At 42.5% G+C, this 27,853-nt stretch overlaps 2 protein-coding genes across 3 annotated transcripts in view; one reads left to right on the top strand and one right to left on the bottom strand.

Annotated features, from left to right (window-relative positions):
* Nucleotides 1-4,170, top strand: part of SLC22A3 (solute carrier family 22 member 3) — a 93,095-nt gene extending 88,925 nt beyond the window's left edge. Inside the window, exon 11 of the mRNA XM_068550788.1 lies at nt 1,995-4,170. Coding sequence (XP_068406889.1) covers nt 1,995-2,055 — 61 coding nt within the window. The 3' untranslated portion in view covers nt 2,056-4,170. The remainder of the gene's footprint in view (nt 1-1,994) is intronic.
* The window catches only part of PLG (plasminogen), a 42,627-nt gene continuing 18,939 nt past the window's right edge, over nt 4,166-27,853 (bottom strand). Inside the window, exons 10-19 of one of the 2 annotated variants that reach the window (XM_068550786.1) lie at nt 25,957-26,116; nt 20,133-20,314; nt 18,361-18,509; nt 17,353-17,446; nt 13,369-13,489; nt 11,526-11,606; nt 10,893-11,033; nt 8,911-9,017; nt 5,233-5,378; nt 4,166-4,581 (exon numbers count right to left, since the gene is read on the bottom strand). In XM_068550786.1, coding sequence (XP_068406887.1) covers nt 4,420-4,581; nt 5,233-5,378; nt 8,911-9,017; nt 10,893-11,033; nt 11,526-11,606; nt 13,369-13,489; nt 17,353-17,446; nt 18,361-18,509; nt 20,133-20,314; nt 25,957-26,116 — 1,343 coding nt within the window. In that variant the 3' untranslated portion in view covers nt 4,166-4,419. The remainder of the gene's footprint in view (nt 4,582-5,232; nt 5,379-8,910; nt 9,018-10,892; nt 11,034-11,525; nt 11,607-13,368; nt 13,490-17,352; nt 17,447-18,360; nt 18,510-20,132; nt 20,315-25,956; nt 26,117-27,853) is intronic. The other variant, XM_068550787.1, reaches the window with a different exon arrangement.

Below are 27,853 nucleotides of genomic sequence, written 5' to 3'. Positions count from 1 at the left end.
TTTGGAAGGACATTCTTTGCTGGGTATAAAATCCTTGGCACACAAGTCTCTTTCTCTTTCTTGTAGATGTATTAACTACATTATCTTCTTGTTTTGAATGTTGCTTTGGATAAATCTGAGACATGCCTGAATTTCCCCCTATTTAAAGGCTGATCTCTTTGCCTGGACGCCCAGAAGATTCCTTCCCTCTTTCCCTTCCTTCATCTCCTGCTCCCTCACTTTCCCCTTCTGCCCTCCTGTCTCTCCTGCTCCCTCTTTCTCTTTCACCCTCCAACCCTGTGGGATATGTCTCATGGCTGACTGTTCTCATTCAGTTTTCCCTGGTCCATGGTGTACCCTTCTAATACGCAGAGTCGAGGCTTATTTATTCGGTTTCATCTTTTCTGTTTTCTTCCCTATGGACTCTGATTTTGTATATGTTGGATCTCCTTTGCCTGTTGTAGGTATCATTTTCTTTCTAATCCCCTTTAATTCCATTTTATTTCATTTAATCTTGGTTGCATTTCTTGTATCTGTCCTTTATATCCTTTAATGTCTTTTCTACAATGTATAGTCTCCCTTGTAAACTTTCCAATTTTGTTTTAATTTTTCTGATGGCTTTTTAAAGAAAAAAAAAAAAAACTCCTCTTGAGTGTTACACCATGGAAAGACTTGCTTCATCCAAAAAGGATAAACATGCTGCTAGCTGTGTCATCACAGACAATTATTTGGTTTGTATGAGGGTATGGGGTCCAGATCAGGGTGGGCTGTGTCCAACCCTGTCACCCCAGTTGCAGCCATGCTAAAAGACCAAAGGAAAGAAGACTATTTAAGGTTAGATAAAGCAGGGGAAATGGTGGGAAAGGAAATAGGATTATCTTCAAATAAGATATCCAAACTTTAAGGGCAACTTCTCATGGGCTGATGTGCCCTGCAGGATCTGTTCAGGGCTGGGATACGCAGGAGAGCATCCCGGCCAGGATTACAGGGTCAAAAGTAAGAAGTTCAGTGCTGACTGTTGGTGGCACAAGCCTGGGAATGTGTCATTGGAGTTTTAAGACGTCTAACTCTCAGTGGTGCAGAGTTCTTTTCCTGCACATCTGCTGCCCTCTCTTGTGAATGCCCCTGTGCCAACCCTCCAGCGACAGGGACTGCATTCTTCTCTTTGACTCGACTCTATTTGCTGCTGCTCATTTACATAGTGAGCACGATAGATTCATTCTTGATCCCCAAACCAGTCAGAGGTCAGATTTTCAAACTCATCAGGAAAAAGTGGAGGAAGAGGGAGTGACTTGAGATCAAGACTCTTTTGCCAATTCAATCATATTAAAAATAGAATTAAACAATTGGAAGAGATGGAGTTTTGGAGGTGAGAAGGCCATCTCAATGGTGTGCAGGGAAAATTAATATCCAGGCAGTATATACACAAGAAGAATTAGTCCAACAAAAATTCAACTTACATGAATTTTTTTTCTAATTTTTTTCTGTGTTTGTAAATTTTCATAATTAAAAAATTGGGTAAATTAATTAATTATACCTAGTCCCTACCCTTGAAAAAAGCATCTAATAAAAGTCTGATCTATAGTTTTACAAGTTAAGCACATTGATTGCATTCTATAGTCACTTACTCAGGAACAAAAACTACTTAGCCCCAAGTTACGGAAACCTCTTAGCATTTTCCCTCCTACAACAGCACTTAGTCATTTTCTCATTTCTGCTTTCTTTTGTTCACATCAGCAGCTCATTTCCAAACCATCTGTTACGGAGTAGAAATTCATAAAGAATTTATATATCCTGTAATGCTAATTAACCCCTGCCTAGGGCCTGAGAGCAGCTAAGAATTGACCTGGAGACAGTTAATTTTGTTCCCTTTGAGTTGGGTTTTTATGAGCAGTTATGCATGAGTGTATTCGATCAAAACCAACTATGAAATTGAGTAGTAACAAAAAGACTTCCTTCTCACTAGTTGTATAATCTTTTACAAGGACTTTCTCTTTTCTCCTTTGTTTTGTCAGTCCACATTCCTATAAATGTGGCAGAAAAAAGAAAACTCAAGTTTCGAGATCTCACCTTTGAGGCCCCTGCCAAAGATGCAAGGATAGAGCTATTCAGGCTGGTCCCCCCAAGGAACCGACGTGCCTTGCAGAGACGTGTGTGTGTCCACTTCAGCTGTGCAGCTCCAAGTGTTTTTAATACTTTACAAAGACATTCAGACTATCCAGAGTATTTTTATACAACGTCGGATGAATCAAGACTCATCGTGCTGTCAAAGTTTCTGGGAACGTGTGATATGTGACCGGTTTAGCCAAGAGCCTGTTGTGTGCACAGCTCCTTCTGAGGTTTTTTCTCACGCTGGGGCAGTGCCTCTGACCCACTGGGTTACAGAGAGACAAGAGAAGCCCCACCCAGTTCTCATGACGGGTCCATCAAGAATGCAAGATGTGCAAACCAAGGATCTGGGGCAAGTGTACAGAAATGGGTTCATCAAATCTGATCAAGACATTGAGGCTCTGAACTGAGGGTTCTGAAGATTCCAGGGCAGATGAAGATTTGGGAATCTTGTTAATGAAGAGACTGAATCTAGGGACCTCGGGCCACCTGGCTCTGAGCCTTTGCTTTCTCTTCTCACCTTGAGCTCCTTAAGCTCCTGGAGCATCTAGGGTCGCAGGCACTTTTAGGCCTTGTTCCAGAAATAAGAACAAATCTGCTGTACCATTCAAGGATTTGGCTCGATTATTTATAAAATCAGATTCGGTCCTGAGATGATTCAGGATAATTGTGGTCCTCCTTTAGTGGACACCTACAGCCACATATTCAGTTTTTTACTGATGAAACCCATGGGCTATGATTTCATGGGTCTTAAGATTTTAATCATACAGGGATATTTATCTTATATGTGTGAGTTCAGCTCTATGATGATGCCCATGGTCAAGAGTGAAAAAGATGGACAAATCTCATTCAATCTTGACACTTTTGACTTGTCTTGGGAAGAAGCTTACATTTTAGTTTGAAAGAAAGGTCAGTTATATCCATGCTTAAAACAATTAGCAGAAGTTTATATTGTACGTGACTTTACAGGTATACTAATAAGGGATTTGATCTTTCTTTTTTGTTATTGAGACTTTTTGAAATGTGGAGTTTAAATACAAATATGCTGTCTTTATGATGTTCTGCTTTATATGGTACATTTGTTATATTTTCAGATTCAGTATGGATCTTATGCAGAATTGTTTAATGAATTATTTTGGGTGGACAGGTAAAATGGGAGCCAAAGGGAAATCTTGCCAGTGAGGAAGGAAATTTCTATGCGAACACATGACGATATGTACGGTGTCCGTGCTAATTGTAAAATAAGTTTTTAATCCTTAAAGCACATCAGAATTGAATATGAACATTTTATTTTTCAATGAAATAAACACAGTTCTTTAAGGATGTAATGCTGCATTTACCCTTTATTCATACACCCTTGCATTTTTGTTTCTTTTGCATTTCTCTTTGCTGTGACATGACTGTCGCTCCTTGATACTATCACCTTGGAATTGTATTTTGAGTTGACATTTGGGTTCTGATAACAATAAAAAAAATGTAAATTGTCAAGAAAAATCAATTGTCATCCTTTCTCTTCCTTCTGAACATGTGTCACTGTAAAACACTCTTCCCATGTGACAAAATATACTACACATCCAGGCAGCCAATTACTGATGGAAATTAAATGGTCCACCTTCAATATATGTTCGTTGCTCCTTTCCAGGCTCTTGGCACCATTCCTAGACTCATATGTGACCCAGAATACCATTCAGACTCTTAGCTGGTCTTGTGTTATGACACTTCCATTGCCCGGTTTCCTTCTCAGAATACAGCTGTCTGCCCAGGGTCTCCCGTGCTGGGCTAGAGTCAAGTTGTCAGTAACAGATTTCATTCCCAAGAACAGAATTCGCTCTCATGATTCCCCATATATGCTGCAGCTTTGAAAACATTCATCGCAGTGCCAAAAATAAAGAAATTAAAGATGTGTGTGACAAGGTAAATATATAGGTGACTTACTAGGACTTCTCTATTGATCTTACAGGCTTCTCGTTCCTCTATTCCGTATGAGAAAGAACAAAATCGCTCAGGTCTGTAAGAGTTACATCATTTACAATTGGTAGGATGAACGAAGGACATGAAAACAGTGAAAATCAAAAAATTGAAGGAAGTACAGAGTTTATTTTCAACAAATGTCATAGCTGTATTGCCTCATTATTACAGAATCCAGCAGTCCACAGACAGGAACAAGTTATCCACAGCAATACAAAAAAATGTTGAGGTTTGGCAGTAGCTGGTAGCTAAGTACAGTGTCAAACTTAGTTTGATTACTGTCAATTATTTCTGAGCGTGCTGAATTCCCTACCCATGTTCCAGCTTCAGATCCGTTGATGCTTCACTCTGTCTCCCATCTAATTAATTCTTTCTCATTATTTCTTCAATCCAGGTAACAAACTTTGAAACACGAACATACACACCGGGCTTATTGGGGCGTGCACAGCCAAGACCCCATGAAGTGACTCCTTGTAAAATGTATTTGTCCTTCTCAAAGCAAACCAGAGGCCCTCCACTGTCACCCTACACAGAGGAAGGGAAAAAGCCATGAGAAGATGAAGTTTCCATCCTTTTAGTGTGGGATGTTATCCTTCTATTACCCAAATGTAAGCTTTTACCAGTATTTGAACATCCCTTTCCAATCAGAAAGGAACGTAGTAACATATTATTTGAACATCTGCTGTGCTTCAGTACTAGGCAAGGTACGTTTAACGAAAGCGTGCCATTTAGTGTTTCCCGGGGGGAAAAGAAATCCCTTGTGAAAACTGTATTCATCCCTTCAAGCCTTGGGGTTTCTCTTAGGGAGGGTGACCCCAAGAACAATCTTAAAGGAGGTGTGGGAGGGTCTTTGTCTTATACCAACCTCCCTTCCCTACTAGAAAGGCCACGTCCCGAGTCCCACCCAAGAGCCCCCTCCCAGAGGCGTAGGGGCTGTTGCCGTGATGGTGCTTAACTATTCCCTTACAACCAGTGCGGAACTCAAGGCCCAAGAAATCACCCTAGATGACCTGAATCAGCCTACAGAGACACGCTTAAAAGGTTTCTGGGCAACATTTAGACTGTGGCCTTCGATTGACAAATCCTTCTCAAATTTGCTGCTTTGGGGCTGAAATGTCTAAGGGGCCAAAACAGGCCAACACAAGATGAACTTTGATCTCTTTAGTCTTTTTTTACCTGGCAACTGTCAGCACCTCCAGCCAGATGCCCCGCACACAGCTCGGTGGGTCTGACTCTCTCATTCAGATACTCATAGCGATTGCACACCTTGTTTTCAATCACAGGCAGCCGGGCTTCCTTGAGCAAGCCAGCACCGTAAGTGCCTGTGTTTAAAAAGATGAAACACACGGTGACTGGATCGAAAACATGTCCGCAAGGAAGCTTCCAGAACAACAGAACAGCAATGATAGATCTCATGTTCATCCGTGAGGCTGGATAAAACAAGAAGTCAGTTCCCAGTACTACTAGAACTCTTTCTTCTTTCTTTTTGACCCTTGAAAGTATAAACATTATATAAGATTTCATGTTCCCAAGACTTAGACTTAATTAATCTGGGCTTCTTTATGGGATTTTGAGGTTGGTTTGTGTTGTTATTTTTTGGTTTCTTTTGTTTTTAAACTATAAAGAAATTTACTTTTAATGTATAAAGAGAGATTGAGAAATACTAGTGCTACTATTTTCATATATTCCCTTCCAGGATTTTTATATGCTTCTTTTACTACTTATATCATATTGCCCATTTTTTCCACAAAAAGTTATATCATAAGGACTTTCATAATCCTACAATCTGTATAATTAATACTTTAGTGGGGAGTGACTGCTGAATGGGTTTGGGATTTCCTTTTGGGGTGAGGCAAGTATTCTGTAAATAGTGGGGATGGTTGCACAATGTTGTGAAGGTGCTAAATGCCACAGAATTGTACTCTTTAAAATAGTTAAAAAAGTAAATTTTACGTTACGTATATTTTACCACAATATTTTAAAAAAAGAACAGCTGTCATTTACTGAGAATTAACTTTTTCAGGCACAAGCTCATTATGTGGTGTAGCTCATTTAATCCTTAAAACAGTCCGATCACCTAGGCACTTTCGTCATTCCTATTGTACAGTTAAGGAAACTGAGGCTTAGGAAGGGTGTGTAGTTTGCCCAAGATCACCCAGCAAGTCTGGTGGAGCTGGGATTTGAACTTGGGTCTGCAGTATCATTGCCCAAATTCTTCACCACCACGTCCATTGGCTACAACAGCTGCTCTCAACGTATCACTTCTTTGTTCCTACAGGTTATTCATATTCCTTAGTATTTTCTTAAGTGCTCTCAACGTATCACGTCTTTGTTCCTACAGGTTATTCACATTCCTTAGGATTTTCTTAAGTCTAAGTTCTGAGGGATTATATAGACATATTTATGGTTCCCAATATCTTTGCCAAATATTTTCTAAACAGGTGTGACAGTGTAAAATGTCACTAGAAAAAAAGCACTGCACAACACCCTTCTGAGTGTGTGGTGTCTAATAATTTTCAAATATTTGCTAATGTGATGGGTGGACATTGTCTTAATTTATTTCCTAATTTACATTTCTTTTCCAGTTAGGGACAGTGAAGATTCTTTGGTGTGCTTGTTTTCCTCACTGTATTTCTTTCTTTGTGAGAAAAACTGCTTTTTTTTTACTTTGGCAAATGGAAATAGAACCCGTGCACAATCACAAGAAGACATGATGTTTTCCAGATGGACACACCCAGGTACGTCTCAGCATTTTCACAAATAATCCAGTTTTCCAATTTTGCAAGCCCAGCTTTGATGAGTTTTGCAAAATCTTTGTGTTGCCATCATGGAACAGCCAAGAAATAAGGTACTACTTCTTCTCCAAAGACTTTTAATAAAATTGGAAAATTGTCTTGAGTTCAGAAAACTGTCAGTTGGAGCACCTGACAGGAGCACCTACGAGGACCACCATTTGGAAAGAAGAGGCGAGTCCCAGCCCTGGGCAGGCAGAGCCACCGAGGACGAAAGTCCTGACCACAGAAGCATTGGGTAGCGGATGCATTTTCTGAATTGAGTGGATATGCAGAGGGTGCGGCCTTCCCAAAAATTTTTGCTGAAAATTAATTTAACCGAGTGTCTCGCTCTTACATCTGCTTTCTGAGCAAGACAGACATCCTGAGGCTAGGGACAAATCCACTGCTAATTGACGAGGCGCCTTTGTGGGCTGTGCAGAGGTGCTGCCATCGTGTGGTCACAGGAGAGATGGCGTTTCTGAGGGCCTGAGACTGAGGGTGACCTAGGGACCTGATGGGGTAGTGGGGACGTCGAAGCTGGTCCCTGAAAGTACCCAGCCATTGCTGATGAGGGGCTGACATGAACGACCCCCTCGACATCAACCCTTACCTTGCTTTGGAATACGGAAGTCAGGGAAAGTCTGGAGACTAAAGGGGAGAATTCTGACCTCACACAGAGAGGCTGAGAACACTGACTGATCTGATGTCATTACTGACACATAGAAAATTGGTAAACAGACCTGACTCATGTTTTGTGACTCCTGATCCAATGAATACATTGAGAATCATTTTCTCCAGTTAGACATTCAGACGAGGCCTGGAGAGACAGGGGAACCCAGTGCAGGGTGATAGTTAGAAAAGTATGGGTGCTGGGTGAGACAGAAGAAACACTGAATGGGCTTGGGGGGTCTGGCAGGCCTGGGTTCCATCAGGGCTCAGCCTCACACAGGTTATGTGGTATTTATTGATGACAGTGACAGTGGTGATGGCGGGGAGGGCTGGGGGCCGACCATGTTGGCGATGGTGATGATAATGATGATCCTGAGGTGGTGACGGTGATGGTGAAGATGGTGGTGGTGATGACGGTGTCCATGGTGATGGTGGTGATGATGATGGTGGTGATGGCGGTGGTGGTCGTATGATAGGCACAGGAGCTGCTAAAATACCATCTCCAAGGCACTGAGCTCTTCATATGCATTATCGTAATCCTCACAATGACCTCATAGGGTAGCATAGATGAGGAAACTAAGGCTAACATGTAGAACATAATTTGAAAACACGGGTTTTATGGATGAGGGCTTAGATGCCAAATGGTACAAAGAGGTAAGGTGACTTGTCCCGTTCACCCAGCTGGTGGCAGAATCAGAACTATTTTCCAGGGCTCCTGACTCCCGCTCTGGTGCTCCGACCAATGCTTCTGAGAAAGTGAGGCAGAGACCTAGGACATTCTTATAATGTTCCTAGGCCCGAGTCTGAAGGATATAATAATAATTTTTATTATAATGTAATGCAGGGCATACTGCAAAGAGAAGGCGGGATTCGCAAAATATAGTACAGCTGCTCATCCAGGATCCTGCATAAACGTTTCCTCTCTCATCCTCACCCCGTCAGCCAATACCAAATACCATCCTAGAATTGGGACCTTTCTTTCTTTCCCCTGCTGGCAGTCTGCCCTACCCCCAACAACGTCTCCACACAGACCCAGGCAAGTGGGTATTTGGGGAGACTAGTGTAACTATAATTTTTGTTGTTGATTTGCACCGTGTTTGGGAACTCTGTGTGCTTCATTCACATGAACGACAATCTAACACCCTTAATTTGTAGCTTGTGTCAAAACCCTACTTACCTGGGGACACAATATTAACCTTGGATTTTTGGGGTCAGAGTCTCAAGGAAACACTACCCTTCCCCTCATCCATGTCCCTTGATGACTGATTATAGAGATGGAGGCAGGTGTCCAGACAAAGTCAGGAAGGGAGTGGACCTCACTCACTGATAGAAATCGGTACACATGCTCATTTTCTCATGTAGGTTGCAGGTCAGAACCAGTTCATCATGTGAGTCACAGAATTTATCTTACCTTGGGTTTCTCCCCAGCCAGTGATGTAACATACTGTCCGGTCCGCGACCACATAATTCGGGGATGGCAGACAAGCTGGGATTACCTTTTCGGTGATGATGGCAGGGCTGAAAGGAAAACATCAAAAGTTACATTTGACTGCCCTGCTAGGAGACTTCTGCCATTCATCTGTTGGTCACAAGATCCCACCTGCCCCAGAGCCCCAGAACGCTCTGAGCTGGTATTTCTTCCTTGCTTCACTGACACAGCGCAATGTAGAAAACAACTTTTCATCCTCACATTTGCCTGTAGTATCTTATGAGTCAAAAAAAAAAAAAATAGAGCATTTTGTTTTAAAGGCACCAGTTGTGGACAAGAAACTAGAGGTGGGAATAGAGATGACAATGACTTTTTATGTCTATTCTTGCACTATGGGAGTTTTATACCAGGTGTACACTTCTAGATGAAGTTAAGAGGGCTTCAGTCAGTAGGTGGACCATCCAGCTGAAATACAATCACAGGGCTTTAATAATAAATAGCAAGTACCTTGTGCCACTAGGAGCAAACTGCTCCATCTTTGGGGTCCTCAGATTCCTCACCCATAAATGTTACAACACCATGGCTGTAAGAATCCAATATAATGCAAGATACCAAATAAAAGAGGATTAGAAGTAAGCACCTTGCATAAGCAAAGTAGTATTGTTTTCCAAAAACTTTCACATTAGAGTTCCAGAGAATCAAATATTAGAACTTTGATTTTTAGACTTGATTCTATTTTAGTAAATTCAAGAGGAAAACCCATTGAAGATGAGAAGTGGCTGATTCTGATTAAGAATCATCATTGCCTGCAACTTTGAAGCAGACACACCCTCTCAGAGTCACCAGAATAGACCTAGCGTCTCACATGGAGTGGACCACAGTCATCACTGTATAGGTTCCCCTCGTGGAACGCCAATGCCTGAGACTCTTGGGGTTTGGGGAGCCTGGGAGTGGGTACCCGAAAGCTCAAACGTATCAGTCTATCAGAGAACACATCGAGAACCCCAAGTTTACTAAATTACTTGTTCGAGGATCAGAGCTTTCCTGATGGCCCCAGGGGACCATGGAGAAAAGAGAATCAGCTCCTTTTTTAGGCTAAGCCAATAAGGCCCTTTCTTTCCTTTCCAGAGTGTCCAAATATCCCAGGGAGTCACTCCTCAGTTTACTGACCCAGAAAACTTGTGAAGTGTTTCTGTCCAGACCCAGCAAGCCCCACTCAGACTCTTGACCGCTGGCCTGGCCATCCTCGTCACTGTCACCGTTGTCCCACTGTCATCTGGAACCCATCATGCATGGCTGATGGGCTCTGCATGCCTTGTTGACTGTCCCAAATGTGCCTATTCTCAAAATAGCTGTCTGTTTATTTAGCTGTCTCCCTTGTGACCTATTTCCAAATACTGCTAACTTTAAATGACGTTAACAAATTGATCATTTTGTCAGACTTAATAAAACACCATTTCAACAGGAAACATAAAACCAGAGATAGGAAGAAGGAGAATTTGCACTTGTGAATTGTGAGTGTGTGTGTGTGTTTACATCGCCTTTTATAAATCGCTTCGAAATATACATAATCCCATTTGATCCCCCAAATATATTATTATGTTGAAAAGAGAGTGTCAACCTGGAGTAATTGAATAATTCTCTGATTATGAATGTATATTAGCTGACTGGGGAACATTAAGTGAGAGACTTTGAGGGGTAACCTGTACCTCATGTTTCAACTCACTCTTTTTCCGCAAGAGGAAACTTGAGTCCTGGTGCTTTTGTCATGACCACGGCTAGTAAGAGGCAGGTGGGGCTGAGCCCAGGTTTTCTCACTTGAAGGTCAATGCCTGTCCCAAAGCCCCGTGCCTTTGGGGTCCTAGACGGGGCTGCCCACATACAACTCTCTTACGGCTCATAAACCCAGCGGTGAGCAGACGTTCTCACTGCTCACAGGGTGAAAGTCACGGGCGAGCCAGTACCTGCTCAGCTTGAGCAAGGCGATGTCTGCCCGAGTGGGCCCCGGGAACAGCTTGGCCACTTGTATTTCCTGGACACTGTCTTCAACGGCGGTCTCTTGGTGTGCGCCCAGGACGACCTTGTATGATGCCGGTCCTGAGAAGCTAGAGAAGACAGCAACCTTAGGAGCAAAATCTGGGCCAGCCCTTCATCGGGTGCCCTCCTGAGCCACAAACACTGCGTCTTCTCCCCACTAGGCTACCTACACTCAGAGACCTCTGAGTGGCAAGAAACAAGTTCACGGTTTATCTGAACCTGGCTGTTAAGGAATGTTCTCAGGGCTGCTTTTGGCCTGACCACAGAGGAAGAATGACGCCAACGCTGAAGTCGGCGCAGGACAGATACGGGTCTGTCTTCTTCATTTCTCTCTGGAAATACCTCCTCCTCTCTCATCCAATGGCCCTGGCAATTCTGCCTCAGGCCCTTCTCATCCACTCCCTGGTCCCCAGTGTCACTGCCATGAAAGGAAGGAGGGAAGGAAGGGGATGGGACAGGGGAGGGGCGAGGGGAGGAGAGAAGAGGAAGGAGAGGAGAGACGGGGAGGCGGAAGTCTTTAAGACAAGTAAGGCTTTGGGTCAGGGGTCCCCTAAACATACCTGTCCAAGCAGTGGGCAGCAGTCAACACCCACTCTGGGGATATTAAAGTGCCTCCACAGAAGTGGTTTCTAGAAGGAAATCTGGAAGGAAAACGTGCCAGGATTTTAGTTCAAACCTGATGATTTATTCTACAGAAAGCCGGAAGTAGTGCTCAGTCTGTTGTGATATCGCTGACGTTCCCAGAGGACAAGGTGACCAGCCCGTCATCAGGATGGTGGGAGCTTTGAATTGTGCTCCTGTGGTGGGTTCTCAGGAGGTCACTACACCACCCTGGAAAGTGGCTGGCGCTCGGGTGAGGCCCAGCAAAGCCACACGACCCCAACGGGAGGTCCACGCCCATGGCTTTGACCCTTTGGCCCTGGACTCCAGCTCCTTGAGGTCTCTTTCACTTCTTTTTGACAAGATCTATGCAAGACCCGATGAGTCATTCTTCAGGGAACCAAAATGGGATCCTGAGTCGCCGTGATTCACGGGCATCTGCTAATTTTACCTGAGAAAGTTCGCTCTGGGGGGAATGTCCCCTAAATCATTTACTTTATAGGACTGCTTAGGCACGGGATTGCTCATAAAATTTGTGTGAGCCGCTCCGAAGCCCATCATAATGAAAGGGACACAAATAGTAAGTGAATAACCAGCAAGGCAATTATCAATCTGGAAATAGACCACAGCGCATCTTGGGAAAGAGGGAATATGAGATACGTGAAAGGTGAAGGCTCTGTATCTCAAGCAGTTACTAAATGATGAAACAAATAAAAGAAAAGCCAACTCAACCAGGGAATGAAATAGACCATTTTCATTCATCGATAGCATCTCACAAGCGAAAAGAAGGAAGACGACTGAGCACAGCCGTTGGGCACATGCGCACTGGTTGCAACATCAACAAGCAGATCAGCCTGTTTCCCGCGTGTGCTTCGAAGAGACACCCAGCAAAACGGACTTATTAAAGGCGACCGCCACTGAAAGATAACCTGAACCTTCTGGGTCATGTAGGATGGGGACTGATCACTCTTAAATTATGGCGATCCTGAGCTACCCTTCACTGAAGAAGATGCGTTTTGCAAATGGGTAAGCACCCTTTGATTAAATTCAGTAGTTCACAAAACTGTGGCAGGAAGGAAGGAAAGAAAGAAAGAAAAAAAAAAAGAGACTCTGTATCTGTGATATATTATAGATAATTTAATCTTTACCCTCCCCCTCCAGGTGTCGCATTTCTAAAAATATCCCTTTCTCTTCATTTTACAAAGTACCAGTGGGTATCCATCTAAACCCTCAAGGTATCTTCCATACTTTTTCAGCAATATTGGAACTTAGTGTAAATTGCTACATTTATCAATTTTGATGATAGCTGCCCAGATCAAAAAAAAAAAGGTTCTAATTCTGACTGTTTTCAAACTGAAGAACATAGAAAAGAATATAACAAAAAAAAAGAAGCAGACTCACAGATACAGAGAACAAACTAGTGGTTACCAGTGGGGAGAAGGAAGGGAGGAGGGGCTATATAGGGGTGAGGAGTAAGAAGTTCAAACTATCAGGTATAAAATAAGCTACAAGAATATATTGTACTACACGGGGAATAGAGCCAATATTTTATAATAACTATAAATGGAGTATAACCTTTAAAAATGGTGAATCACTATATTGTACAACTGTAACTTACATTGTACAGCAACTATACCTCAATTAAAAAACATAGAAAAAATTTTTTATAGTTTTCCTTACTCCTTTGCAGAACTTAGAGGCAGGTACTGATACTGAGGGTATGTGGACTTAGTGTGAATGTAGAAAGGTTTTGCAAGGAGTACACAGGAGGATGGAATACACTGTTTCTGGAAATGGTGTTACCTTTTTCGAAGGCTGACTTGCCAGGGCCAGGAGTGTGGGATGGCCACGCACCCACCTACAACCCTTCCGGGACACTTCTTCGGCTCCACCTGGGGCTTTCCACAATCAAATGAAGAGGAAACTGTGGCACAAAGTGGGAAAAATTTGCATTTGAAGACATGAAAGAGAGCAACTCATGATAAATTCATGGCTCGTGGCCGAAGCACTGAATTTTTGACATCCCAAAGCCCAAACTAAATAGTAAAATCATAAACGTCTTTTGGAGTATTTTTTCTAAGTTTCAAAAGTGGTAGGGGACAACATAGAACCCTCTCCTTTCAAGAAAATATAAGTACTTTTTTTTTTTTTTTTTTTTTTACTGCTTTCTTAAGGAAGTGATTAAATAAATTGGGAAGAGTTAGGCATTAGAATGAGAGCTTTTTGGAGAGGAGCTTGACTGACACAAATTGTTATTCTGACTTGATGTGATATATCTAGAGAGTGAATCATCGTCACCATCATCATCTGAACCATGTAAAGTTTACTGAAAACCATAATTGTCATCCCCATTGAAAGGCACTAAGAGTATTTTTAAAATGTGAATCTCTGTGTGTGCACGTGTGTGTGTGTGTGTGTGTGTGTGTGTAGCAAGGATAACAATCTTAAACTGAAATAATGCCTTCTCTCAGCCAGTTTCAGGACGGCTCTTCCAGGGAGCCTCCCAAGACTAACCCAATGCCACGGGGATGACTTCCACTCACTTGCCTTTCTCTCTATTCATTCTCCCACCTGCTTTCTCTCTCCACCTGGCCTGCAGGGTTCCTGGAGATTAGGGTTAATGCTCCATCTCTGGTTGGTGCCACTTACTAATGTCTAGAACAGTTCAGGGGCTACACAAGGTATTCATAAAGGGCTTCTCCGTTGTCTGGAGCCCTTTAAGATCTTCAAAAATAGAAGCATAAATCATTGGTAATAATAATATTACAAGGAGAAATTTTTTGCTCTTAATCAACCAAGAGATTCTATCCTCTAGTGGATCTGGAATCTGAATTTTCCAAATACCTTTCCAATTGGCTTGGCCTATTCTGAGAATCTATATACAGAAGTTTTTTTTGTTTTTTTTTTTTAAAGAAGCATGCAATATAATGAAATCCTACTCTCTAACACTGACCTTAATTTCTCTTACTGTGTCTTACACAGAATAGACTCACAGAAATGGACTAAGAAAAGAATAACTACAGATATTATGGTACCCTGGTCTTAGTATTCAAAACAAAACTGAAGTTCTATTTATTTTTAATTACTTATTATTTGTACTGTTAGTGTTGGTGGAATTGAAATGACTTGTTAAAACCAATTAACAAAAACTTACAATTTAAAATAAATGAATATAAATAAATAAAATTATGTTTAAAATGGGCATCTTTCAATTTTTGAAGTTAATATTAAAGAGAAAAACAACACAATCCCTAGATAAAATTGAGAAGCAGAATACTGGGCTGAATAGAATATAGTTCTGATTTCAAATTGTTTTACTTATGCTATTACTTATGTGCAATTTGCATGGTGCCATTGTTTTAATAACACAGAATATTTACACAAATTTTTCAGGTGAGTTGCTTAAAGAAGTTTACGTGTAGCCTAAAAAGTTAATCAGTGTTACTTTTTCATTTTAAAGATGTTTTCCATGTGAATTACAGACAATGTAAAGTTTGGAAATTTTAAGGAAAATTGCTATTAGGAAATTTCTCACTTAAATAAAGGAAATCCAAAATCTCCCAGGAATAAGCAATAGAAATTTTTTTTTAAAAAACAGAGAAAATGAAAATAACCTAAAAAAACAAAAGTCGTACTTCAAAGAGATTTCATATTCTGAAAAATCTGAATAAACGTATCAAAAGCCATACAAGCACACACACAGAAAGTACCCTTAACCTGGGATAGTCACCCTTTTAAGCACCGACCTGACATGTTGGAGGAACTGTGATTTGAGATTTCGTTCATTTATTTGAATACATATTTGCTGAATTTACTCATTTAGCAAATATGTATTCAAATATATATACGTAGTGCCTGGCATGTACTAGGCATTGCTCTAAGCACTAGAAAGAAGGAAACAGCTGAGGTTTGTAATCTTTACCTTCTGATGGGTGGGTATGTAAAAAGATGTTACACTGGAAGATTCAACAGAGGTCCCAAAGATGCCCGGGGATGTGTACGGTAAACCTCCATCTGCAGACTTCAAGGCAAATAGCCTCTTCTACAATGCTGGTACCCTTACCCAAGTCAAGGATGGAAAAGAATCAGGTTCTTAGACATGGAAGAAAGAAGAAAGGATGGAGAGAGGGCTGTTCCAGTGGCCTGTGAGGTCCCCGCTTCCTCATGATGTGGGCACGTTATCACACCACGAGGTCTGATCTTGAGACATATTTCCTGCGGAAGGATACCCAGGCCTGCCTCACACTTGAGAAGCTCATAGTGTCTGGTGGTGACTGAGGGCTGCCCCTGGGACGTTACTGTACTTCCCTTCAGTGGGAATGAGAGTTGCATGAATCCCAGGCACAGCTGTAGAGGCCGGGGCGGGACTGTCAAGCTATACAAGTTAAAGGCAATCGTGCCACGTAGGCAGCCTGTCCAGGATAGCGAGTCCGCGCGGTAGAGGCAGTGGGGTACCAAAAAGCTGAAGGGTGGGAGGAAGGGGCGGAAAGGGAGGCGCTAACCCCACCCGGGACTCTCCGATGGAGGGCCACCGAGAGAGCTTGTGCAGAGCACACACACACCCCGGAGAACGAGTCAGCTACAAATTCCCCCTGAGTCCAGAGAGCACAAGGGCAGCAGCCAAGTAGAATCTTTCCTGTCACCCTGACCTCTCCCTCCTCCCCCTGCTCTACCCAGCAGTGGCCCAAAAGCGAAGCCCGACAGTGTGGCTCCGGAGCTCTCAACCCCTTCCCCAAACTGCCTCCCAAACCATCTCCGGACGTGGACTTAAGTGGCTTTGCAGCAGCAACTTCTCTGCTCCAGCCTGCCCCCTATGTGGCTGACACAAGCAGATGCCATCAAACGGTGCAAAGGAGAAGTCCAGGCTGATTGATTAGCGGGAACCAGGACAGATGGTGTTTGCAAAGATGGGTCAGCAGAAAGTAAAATAGGGTCCAAATCAAAGTGGTTTACATTGTTCTCCAGACCTATCTATGGATTCGTTACCTCTAACTATCTATCTATCTATCTATCTATCTATCTATGGATTTGTGACCCCAGACTTTTCAGAACTAACATCAACTCCCCTTTCCCTGGTCCAAGCTTCTCACTCCCTAGAAAAGTCCTATCTATGGATTTGTTACCTATCTATGGATTTGTTACCCCAAACTTTTCAGAACTAACTTCAGCTCCCCTTTCGCTGATCCAAGCTTCTCACTCCCTAGAAAAGTCTCAGAGAAATGAGGAAAGAACCCAGCAAGCTTCCTCTAAGTTATCTGGCTAATGCACGGCTAATGCATAGTCATCTTAGGGTAAAGAAAGTTGGGGCTTTGTAAAGAGCTGTGTTACTTTTCATTGAATTCTTAGGATGACAGTTTATAGGCTTACAATGTATGTTGTATGTTTAGCAGTTTCCTGCTGTTTGTACTTTCTTTCTTTCTTCTCAGCTGCTGAAAGAGAGAGTTTCCTACCTGGGTGACTCTAAATTTGTGCTTCGTGCCTCCCACCCCAGACACTGGAGAGTTCAGTGGACTGTCTGAAGGCTGATTAGATCACCTCTGAATTTGCTCTTTTGGAGGATTTTGCATTTATTTTATTTACGGAGTCAGAGGAGGGGGCGGTGCCTAACAAAGGGGGCCACGAGTAGGACAGATTCAAGAGGCCCAGGATGAAAAGAGGGCTCCCAAGGAGAGGGAACCCTCTCTTGCCCAGAAGCGCTCAGCCCAAACTCTTGTCTTGCAGATCTAAGACCAGGTGATGCTGCATTTATTTAGAAGTCATTTCCTTCCAAAAAAGAAAGAAGCTTACCACACTGAGGGACATCACAGTAGTCAAAAAGTTTCCTTGGATTTGTCGTGTAGCACCAGGGACCATTGATATCCCCATCAGGATTACGGCAGTACTGGAAAAAGAGGCAGGCATGTAGGGGATGGCACACACCGGGGCAGGAGAGGGCAGAGAATGTCACATGAGGCACAGACACTGGTTTTACTGCTGTCCTTAGAAGATGAAGGGTTAGTGTTCCTTTGGTGGGGAGGCAGGCAAAGTTATCATTTCAGGATGCTTATCAAGCCTCTGACTCACAGAATGCCATCAGTCACTTCTCCTCGTTCAAAAGGAGCTCCAACCTTGAGGCCACTCCCCTGGGGAAGGGGTGAAGACCCTGAGGGGTCTTGAGGTAGAGACTGTATAAAGGGGCCTCCCCCCTCAGCAGCCTGTGTCCGTGGGGACCGTAGGGACCCAGCAGTAGGGGACTGTGGACGTGGACGACTCGTCTTGTCCCTTGCTCATGTCAATCTTCTGCTTGATGGCGCCTGTTTGCTGTTGCTTCAGAGTTGCTTATTCCCCTGGCATGGGCACCCTCTGTGGGTCAGCTGTGGAAAGACTGTGTCTTCCTTTTCCTTCCCTCTACACACCTATACCCCAAAGGAAACCACCCCAGAGAATGTGCGGGACTAGGGGAAATCCTAGTGGAGTCCTAATTATGCATCCAAGTTTTTTCTAGAAAAATCCAACTACAATGTCATGAAGGTCATCTTTGATCACTGGAAACCATAAACCAGTAACAAAAGCAGACAGGAAATGTCACACGTGGAAGTGATAAGAAGCAGGGAGGTTGGCTTGCCCGTGCTAACTCTCCCTCCCACACTGAGGCCGGTCAGATCCTACGCTTGGTCCCCTGGAATCTCTCTCATATCTTCCTCTCCACCCCACACCGAAGCTCAGTCAGGCTGACTTTCTGTAACAGAGGATCAATTCAGTTTGCAAAGACTGGTCAACAAAAGGCAAAATAGAGTCCAAATCCAAATGGCTTACATTTTTTTCCAAACCTGCCCGTGGGTTTGCCTCTGGAGTGAAAATGTTGTGTTTGTGGGGCTCCTGGGCAGCCCACTCCTGGCAGGGGACACCGGCCACCGTGGTCGCCTTCTTGCCCCGGTATCCTTTACCAGTCCCGAACATGCAGTCTGTAGGGAAGAGAGAATGGTGGTCTCCTGTCATTACACAGACCCGGGTGACAAGGAACAAATGCAGCAGTGCTAGGTTTCTCTCAGGACAGACTGTGGTCACATCCTTCAGAACACAGGAGCGCTGAAGACTTCAGTGAGCTCTGCTGATTTTGACAAGTTACCAGAAATGCTATTGGCTCAGAAATAATCACAAGCCGAGATGTTAGAATGGGAACTTTGGCCAGGACACTAAGATAATCAATTTTATAACAAGCTGAGTGGTAACACAGATGCCACCATGAGCTGTTAGATGATTCTTGAACACCTCAACAAGGATGGAGAGAAAGAGTGCGGATTGAAAAGGATTTTATAAAAAATATTATTTGGGCCAGAGCTGTGCTGTGAGTTCTCACCTTCTGGGATGAAAGAGGTAATAAAGAGATGACTAGAGGCCCCTTCCCCAGACTCATCCCTCACCTCAAGCCTCGGGGTTGGGGGATTCAGCAGAACCCCTCAGAGAACTTGATGTGTGTTACCTATGGGGACCCAGTGCCCGGTGCGCTGATGGCCAATTGGAAAATCCACAAAGCAAAAGCTGGGCCAGCTGGCTTCCCGGTCAAGGAGCAGGGCTGGGCTAGGCAGCCTCCAGTGTCTGCCAGGACCAGGGTGTGTGAGTTACTCACGCACCAAGTGTGGGGCATCACGTGAGGCCATGCGAGGACTTATCAGGAGGGATCCCCAGCTGGAGCACGGCACCCAGAGTCTCACCAAGAAAGAGTGGGGAGAGATGAGCTGGCCCTGTGTGTATGGCAGCTGTACAGGTGTACAGGTGTACAGGTGTACGGTAGGTGAGGTTTCTCCAGCATCTTGGAGGAGGCAAGTCCACCTCCGGAAGGAGAGGGGGGTCTCAACTTGAAACCAAGTTCTCATTTAGTCATTTCTCTCTGATTTTGGATTATCTGAAAGTGGTCAGACAAGCCATGGGACCCCTGAGTTTTCATTCCGGGGCAGGGGGAGAATCAGCCCCCTCTGTTTCCTTACCCTGCAGCGGTACAGAGCACTTCCTGCCACCTGACAACCACAGGACCAGGGGCTAAGCACTTAGAGCTACACGTGGGCGAAGGGCCAGGGAAACAGAGAGGACTGTGATATTTTCATGTCTCCCACCTCAGATGACAACCGCATTCTTATCCTCAGGCCCCAAAACCCTTGGAGCTACATGTCTGCTTCGCCAGGTGTTTGCTGGAGATGATCACTGACGGTCCTCCTAGCCCTCCTAACTCTGTACATTCAAAACCAAATCAGTCATTTCTATTCCTCCATGCAAAAGGCAGAGGCCTGCTTTTCTAGAATGTCCCATCTCGGCCACCATCATCAACCTGTCAGTCCACCCAGGCTCAAAATTGTATCCATCCCTCACAACCAACTAGTTTTCAAATCCTAAAGAAACGCCCTACCCCATCATGCCAGCAAGAGCAGCTCTGGCTCCCCCAGGTGATACGCTGAGGCTTCCTTCCATATCGCAAGACTCAGCCAGCACTCCAGCTCCCTGTAGCAATGAAGTCTCTGCATCCCAAAGATTTTCCATCTCTTATCATCCCGATACCCAACTACATAGATGTCTGGCCACAGACTTCTTACCTGCTTCAGAAGGATCCTCTATACTTGGAACCTGGTCAACAGTCGGAGATTTTGTGACCTGCTCTTGTGTTTCTGAGCATTTCTTCAGGTTACAGAACTCCCATCTGACGCTCGGATCAGTGGTATAACACCAAGGGCTTTTATCAGCATCTGGATTTCTGCAGTAGTTCATTGTCAAGCCACTGTAAATTCCACAACAGTACAGGTCATGAGAGGTGAGCGAATCTTCAGGGGCACCCCAGCACCCTCTGAATTTTGTTACAACAAAGTGACTGAAATATTTCCATTAAGGTACCAAAGGTACCGATTATTATTATAATGTCACAAGCACAGATGGTCCTCAACTTCTAACAAAGTGGGTAAGTTTTTAAAAATAGGTTATAGTTTTTATTTTAAAAAAAATCAAGGGACTTCCCTGGTGGTGCAGCGGTTAAGAATCCGCGTGCCAATGCAGGGGACACGGGTTCGAGCCCTGGTCCGGGAAGATCCCACATGCCGTGGAGCAACTGAGCCCGTGCGCCACAACTACTGAGCCTGCGCTTTAGAGCCCGTGAGCCACAACTACTGAGCCCACATGCCACAACTACTGAAGCCCGCATGCCTAGAGCCCATGCTCTGCAACAAGAGAAGCCACCGCAGTGAGAAGCCCGCGCACCACAACGAACAGTAGCCCCTGCTCGATGCACTAGAGAAAGCCCGCACGCAGCAGTGAAGAACCAATGCAGCCAAAAATAAATAAATAAATAAATTTGTTTTTAAAAAAATCAGAAGTAATATATGCTCCATATAAAAACAGATCATATATAAATGTATAAGAGAAAGTATCAGAATGTCTTCCTTTCCCTGGGAATGTTAAATACTTTCCCCAGGGATAACCAATATGGATTTTTATGTATTTCAGATTTTTTTTAAGGCACATACAAATATATCTGTATCTCTGGCTTTCTCTCTCTATGTGAGTACATAGGGCTACGGAAGTTGGAACCAAAACATATTTATCCAAGGCAGAAAAGACATACAAGATGATATTGACATACAAGATGATATTGATATTCCCAGGCCAGCTCTCTTAGTCTATTTACTCATATTGTATTTTACAATGAAACAAAAACTCATGACAGTAATATTACTGTAAATATCATAGGTAGATCAAGTGGGTTTGGGGTTTGGAAGGCTTGTGGAAGCCTTCCTGGAAAACTAGCTCCCAGGCAGGATGAGGTTTCCAGAGGGTGCATTCTGGGGCACACGGGGAGGAAGCCCAGACCCCTGTAGCTGGAGCCACTCGGGGACTGAGGGGAGCGGGTGTGACTAAAGGACAGTGGGACCAAAGGGATGAAGGGAGACATCTGGATAGACCACGGGGTCTGTGGGAGCTGAATCAGAAACAATGGGATAAGGACATAGCAGACGAGAAGCCTGGGGCTCACTGGGCAACTTGGATCCCCAGGGCCAGAACTTTGCCCCAGCCTCTCAGAAGTCTCAGCCTTGGACTCCCCTTTGCAGCTTAGACCCACGGCCTGAGGCTTATGAGATAGTTTGAAACATACCACGTATTATGGGGATCCAACAACACTGTGTCTGTGGGTACGACAGACAAGGGACAGTCTCACGCCCAGGCCCACAATTTGAGGAAGCCCGTTAGCAGGTTTCTGAGCCCCTGGATGTGTTCAAAAGCTTGTCATGTGAAACAGACTCGGCTCTTTTTTTTAAAGGTAGTTTGACGAGTTTTGATGAACACACATACCTGTATAACCCACACTCCTAGTGCGCTAGAGAACATTTCCATCAGCCCCAGAAACCTCCCTTGGGTCACTGCTCAATCAGTCTCAGCTGCCCCCCAGACGCAAATACTATTGATTTCTTTCACCATAAATTAGTTTTGCCTTTTGTGGAACTTCATATGAATGGACTCATACATGGACTCTCTCCTTAGGATAGTGTTTTTGAGCTTTATCCATGTTATTTGAGAGTATCAGTAGCTTGTTCCTTTTTATTTCTGAATAGTATTCCATGGTATGAATATCCCACCAATTATTCAGGTTCTTATTGATGGCCACTGAAGTGGTTTCCAGTTTGGGGCTATTTTATGAATAAAGCTGCTAAGAACTTTCTGGTAGATCTTTTTGGGGGCTTATGTTTTCATTTCGCTTGGGTGAGTATTCACAAATAGAATTGCAGGTTTGTAGGCAGATGCACGTTTAACTTTATAGGAAAATGTTGGACTGGTTTCCAAAGTGGTTGTTCCATTTGACATTCCTACCAACATGTGTGAGAGCTGTAGCAGCTCCCTGTCCTGGGCGCACTTCTTATTTTCTGTCTTTTTAATAACAGCCATTGCCATTGGGTATTTAGTAGTATCTCATTGTGGTTATAATTCTTATTTCTGTAATGGCTAAAATGTTGAACATTTTTTCAGGTGCTTATTGACCATTTGTATATCTTTCCCTGTGGAATGTCTATTAAAGTCTTTTGCCCCTTTTTATTAGGTTGTTTGTCTTCTTAGTAGTGGGTGGAAGGGATCTTTACACATTCTAGATACAAGCCGTTTGTCAGATATATGGATTGAGACTATTTTTCTCCCAGTCCATGACTTGTCTATTTTCTTAACAATGACTTTTGATGAGCAAAGTTTTCATTTTATTAAAGTCCAAATTATAATTTTTTATAGTGTTTTCTGGATCCTATCCAAAAATGGTTTGCCTTCCCCAAGGTTGTGAAAATAATCTCATGTTTTTTTCTAGAAGCTTTAAATTTCAGCTTTAGTTTTAACCTTTACTTCCAGGTCTAAGAGTTTTCTCAAGTGAATTTGACATGGCAGGTAGGAGTCAAGGTTTTGGGTTTTTTTCCTTTATGGACACTCAGTTGTTCCAGAACAATTTGGGGGAAAATTTCCTTTTCCTATTGAATTGCTTCGCCACGTATATTGAAAATCAACTGACCATACTTGTTGCGGGTCTGTTTCCGGACTCTCCCTTTTTCCATTTGTATATCTTTTTGCCAGTACCACTGATTCCTGAATTCCTTTGTGATTTCTTTTTTGACTCATGGGTTATCTAGAAACGTGTTCTTTAATTTCCAAGTATTTGAGAATTTCCTAAACTTTTCATTATTTATATCTCATTTAATTCTGTTGGCTCAGAAGACACCTATATATTATTTTAATCCTTTTAAATTTATTGGGACTTATTTCAAGGCCAAGCATATGATATACCTTGGTGAATGTTCCATGTGCACTTGCATGTGTATTCTGCAGTTGGGCATATGTTATATTGGTTCATATTTTCCTCCAAAACTTCTGTATCTTCTCTGAATCTTCCATCTACTTGTCCTACTGTATTGTTTTGGGAGAATTTTTAACTATACGAGAGAGAAGTGAGAAAATCTCCAACTCTAACTGTGGACGCATCTATTTCTCTCTTTAGTTCTGTCAGTTTTTGCTTCATACATCTGAACCCCTGTTATTAGGGCCAACACATCGTTGACCCTAATAACATCGGGTCAATGCATCGTTAACGCTTTTTAGCATCATTAACGCTTTTTACTTCAAAAATGGCCTCTTTATCTCTGGTATATTTCTTATCCTAAATTTATTTTGTCTGTCTGATGTTAAAAACCATTCTAGCTTTCTTTTGATTAGTGTTTTTATGGTATTAATTTTCCATATTTTGATTTTTAACTTATTTATGTCTTTATATTTAAAGAGCATGTATTGTAAAGAGACCATAACTGGGCTTTGGTTTTTATTCAACTTGACAATCTCTGCCTTCTAATTGCATTGTTTTATCCTTTTTATATTTAATATACTTATTGATATGGCTGGGTTTAAGTCTAACATCATTCTATTTATGTTCCGTTTGTACCATGCCTTCTTTACTCTTTTTCTCTCCTTTTCTTCTTTCTTTTGGATTAATTGAATATCCTTATTATTATCTATTCCTCTGAGTTTTCATTTTCAGGGGTTACTCTAGGATTTACAATATCCCTCTCTAACTTACCACATTCAAACGTGTATTAATGTTATGCAGCATCATGGATAGTGTAAGAAAATTAGAACAGTAATGTCTACTGTAATGTCATGTCATGTCATGTCATGTCATGTCATGTAACTGTAACAGTAATGTCTTCTGTATTGTCTACCTGGTGGTAAAGCCATCCAGTGAATTTTTCATTTAAGATATATATTTAAATATATATATATATTTAGTTCTTAAATATATATATATATATATTTAGTTCTGTCTTTTCCATTTGCCTCTTTTATAGTTTCCTTTCTCTTTAGATTATCCATTTGATTCTTTTATGTTCCCATTCTTCTTTAAATCCTTAAACACAATTATAATATCTTTCAGAATTTTTTGTCTGCCAATTCCATCATTTCTATCATTTCTGAGTCTGTATTGACTGATTTTTCTCCTCATTATGGATCACATTTAATGATCTTTGCATGTCTAGAAATTTTTAAATTTCTGCCAGACATTATAGATACCACATTACTGAGTGGCTTGGTTTTGTTATTTTCCTCTCAAGAGTGTTGACTTTTCTTCTGGCAGACAGTTAATTTACTTGGAGATCATTTTGATCATTTTAGGATTGCTTTAAAGCTTTGCTAGGGTGTTTTTCTAGAGTAACCTTTATTCCAGGAATACACTAATCCTACTCCTAAAGTGTGACTTTTCTGGATTCCTTACTGAATGCCCAAGGTGTCCCATGAAGTCTCTCCTCTCTGGCTAGTAAGAATCCCAAATCTGCAAACACAGAATCTTCTAGTGCTGTGTGAGTTCTATAATCTCCGTTTATCTCACTGTTCCCTGTTAGTTGTTCTTCGTCCCACTAACATTGTGGAATCTCTCCCTGTGCATTTGCAGCTTTATATTCAGCCAGAGACTTAAGGAGAACTCTATACATATTTCTGGAGCTCCTTCTCTGCACAGATCCTTCCTCATTATTACCCAGCCTACTAAATCCAAGCTGCCTCACTAATCCCCAACTCCAATCTCTGCCTCCTCAGTTTAGCAAGACTGTTGTGGTCTGCTTTGGTTCCATCTCCTTGCACCGCAGTCCAGGAAGTATCTCCAGGAAGAAAACCAGGGTACTTGTAAATTTCTTCTAATTTATTTTCTTCTCTGAAAAGTCTCAGGCCTGTGTTGTCTGTTGTCCGTCATGTGAAAACGGTTTTTCCATATGTTTTACAGCCATTTATCGCAGAAAAGCTGGTCTGACCAGACCTAGCTTTTGTTCATCTGTATGTCCATTTTGCCTATCAGTATCTGTATACTTTCTGACTCTAATCTGCCTTCTTGCTTTTGCTCCTAATGTTCTGGTAACTCGTATCCCTTTAGACCACTAGTGCTCAGGACCCAATGTATCTATACAGGTCAGGTGAAAAAATACTTACATTTATCACCTGGTGGTGATACACATTTATATTTATTACTCAATGACAAACACAAAACCCCTTCAGGAGCTGGAGGATGAAATGATAAAATTCCATAGTTGAAAGACCACACTGATCTTTAGCAGGTGCTGTGGAATGATGCTATTTCTAAGCTCTTGATCATTTGTTCTTCTGAGCTTTTTACGACTATGACCTCAGCCCCTCTATATCTCCCACCCTGCTTCTGCAAAACTACTCAGGAAAGATAGCCAGCCTCTAGCTTCTCTTCTTTCAGAAATTTTGCTCAAAAGCAAGCTGCCTGAGACATTTTGTCTCATAGTCTGGAGCCAAAGGAAATTTGGTCCTAAGATATTTGTTTAAAGCATGGCCCTTTTAACAGGAATTTAAGTTGGCTGTTGCTCCTCTAACGGTTAAAAATCAAAGACGTACGCATTTGGGTAGTTTGCTGGGGTCTTCTGGTGCCGGTGTGGTATCATCGATGACCAAGATTGACATTTCCTTCCTGTGACAGTAGTGGATGATGTCCCTCGATAGCTCTGCCCATTACCCCGGTAGCAGTCCTGGGCTACAGGAGTTTGTTCGGGTGGTACTGAAATGGAAATAGAAGAAATCAGTAAATAATGACTAGAACAGAGAAATATGTGAAATAATTTATTAAACAAACAGAATAGTCGTCTCTGGGAACTAACACTCTTCTCTTTTACATATTGGCAGGCAGATGGACATGCAAAGAAAACAATAGATCCATAACATTCTAAAACTTTAATGACCTAACTTTTTGGTAAATATTTAATTTAAAGCTCAGAAAAAAAATAAGCAGGGCAGAGGGCTTATAACTGGACATTGCACTCGTGTGCAAGCTCTCTTCTATGGATCTCCACTGGGAGATCATGAGAACAACTGGGCAGGTCTCCAGAAAGAGACACATTCATTGGTGTAAGCTGCAGGTGATGACAGGGTGACAGTGAGGAAGACATGAAAACTCTGTGCATTTCCTGAGACTCTTTGCTTATACAAAGCCAAAACCTCAAGCTGTTGGGGAGTGGGGCAGGAAATGGTCCTGCATCCAGGACTAAGGCAAAGATCCACTGCTTCTCGGGGAGGTGTAGGGCGAAAATCTTATTACCCTGGAGGAGGGGCAGAAAATTCTCTTGTGCCAGGATACTTCACCAGCCCAAAACAGAAGTCTGCTACTCTTCCACCCAAGACCCACGCCACATACAAGTTAGAGTTTAGCTCCATGGGAAGAAGGGGCAAGAATACTGAGAAACGTTACCTTCAAAACCCAGGTGCACAGAGTCTATCTAAGGCTGAGGGTAAACCAGGAAGGTAGAGAATGCCTACCTGCACCAAAATCTTAGCAGTGAGTAACAAGAAACAGTAGTCTACCACAAGGGTCAGGTTAGAAGTGTGGCATGACCCCCCTCTGTGGTGCAGGCATGCAGTGATTGCTAAAAATTGAGAAGGGATTAGGAATACTAAGAAAACTCTTCAGCACCCCAGACCCTACCCTAAGCACAAAGTGATTGCACCCCATCACTGCAGGGATTTGAAACCTATGGTTCACTTAAGGTAAAAGCAGCAACAACAAAACCCAAGTTCCTTCTATCTGCTAATTATATCAATACAATTATCCACATAACATACTGATAAAAGAAGAAGGGTGCCCATTTCAAAGTGTAAATAATATTTGCTTCAACAGTTATTGTTCCTCTACATATATACCCAGCATTTGATTAAAAATTATAAGACACACCAAAACAAAAAAAAAGGGGAAAAAAAGCCACTGTTGAGTGGTAAACAATCAACAGCTCCAGATTCAGTGATGACTCAGAGCCAGACAGAGATGTGGAGACTAACTGGTTGAGATTATAAGGTAACTGTGATTAATATGTTGAAGGATCTTGTAGTACCATACTACAATATGCATGGATAGGTGAAGAATTTCAGCAGAGATGGAAACTCTTTTTTTTTTTTTAAAAAAAAAAAAAAGAATAAAATGCAAACACTAGAAATAAAAACCATGTTATCAGAGATGAAAAATTCCTTCAATGGGCTGATCAAGAGATTAAACACAACTGAGGAAAGAATCAGTGAACTTGAAAATAGATTGATAAATATTAAACCGACACACAAAGAGAAAGAGAAAAAAACAGTGGGGGAAAAAAGTAGAACAAGCATGTAGGAGGTATGAGGCAATATGAAATGGTCTAATATTTGGGTGACTGAAGTCCCAAAAAGGAAAACAGAGAGAAAGACAGAGCAGGGGAAAGAAACATTTGAGCAGTAGTGGCTGAGAATTTTACAAAAGTAATGAAAATCAACA

This window comes from Eschrichtius robustus, chromosome 9 (assembly GCF_028021215.1).
Source record: "Eschrichtius robustus isolate mEscRob2 chromosome 9, mEscRob2.pri, whole genome shotgun sequence".
NCBI lineage: Eukaryota > Metazoa > Chordata > Mammalia > Artiodactyla > Eschrichtiidae > Eschrichtius > Eschrichtius robustus.
This window is presented reverse-complemented; position numbering and strand designations above follow the sequence as displayed.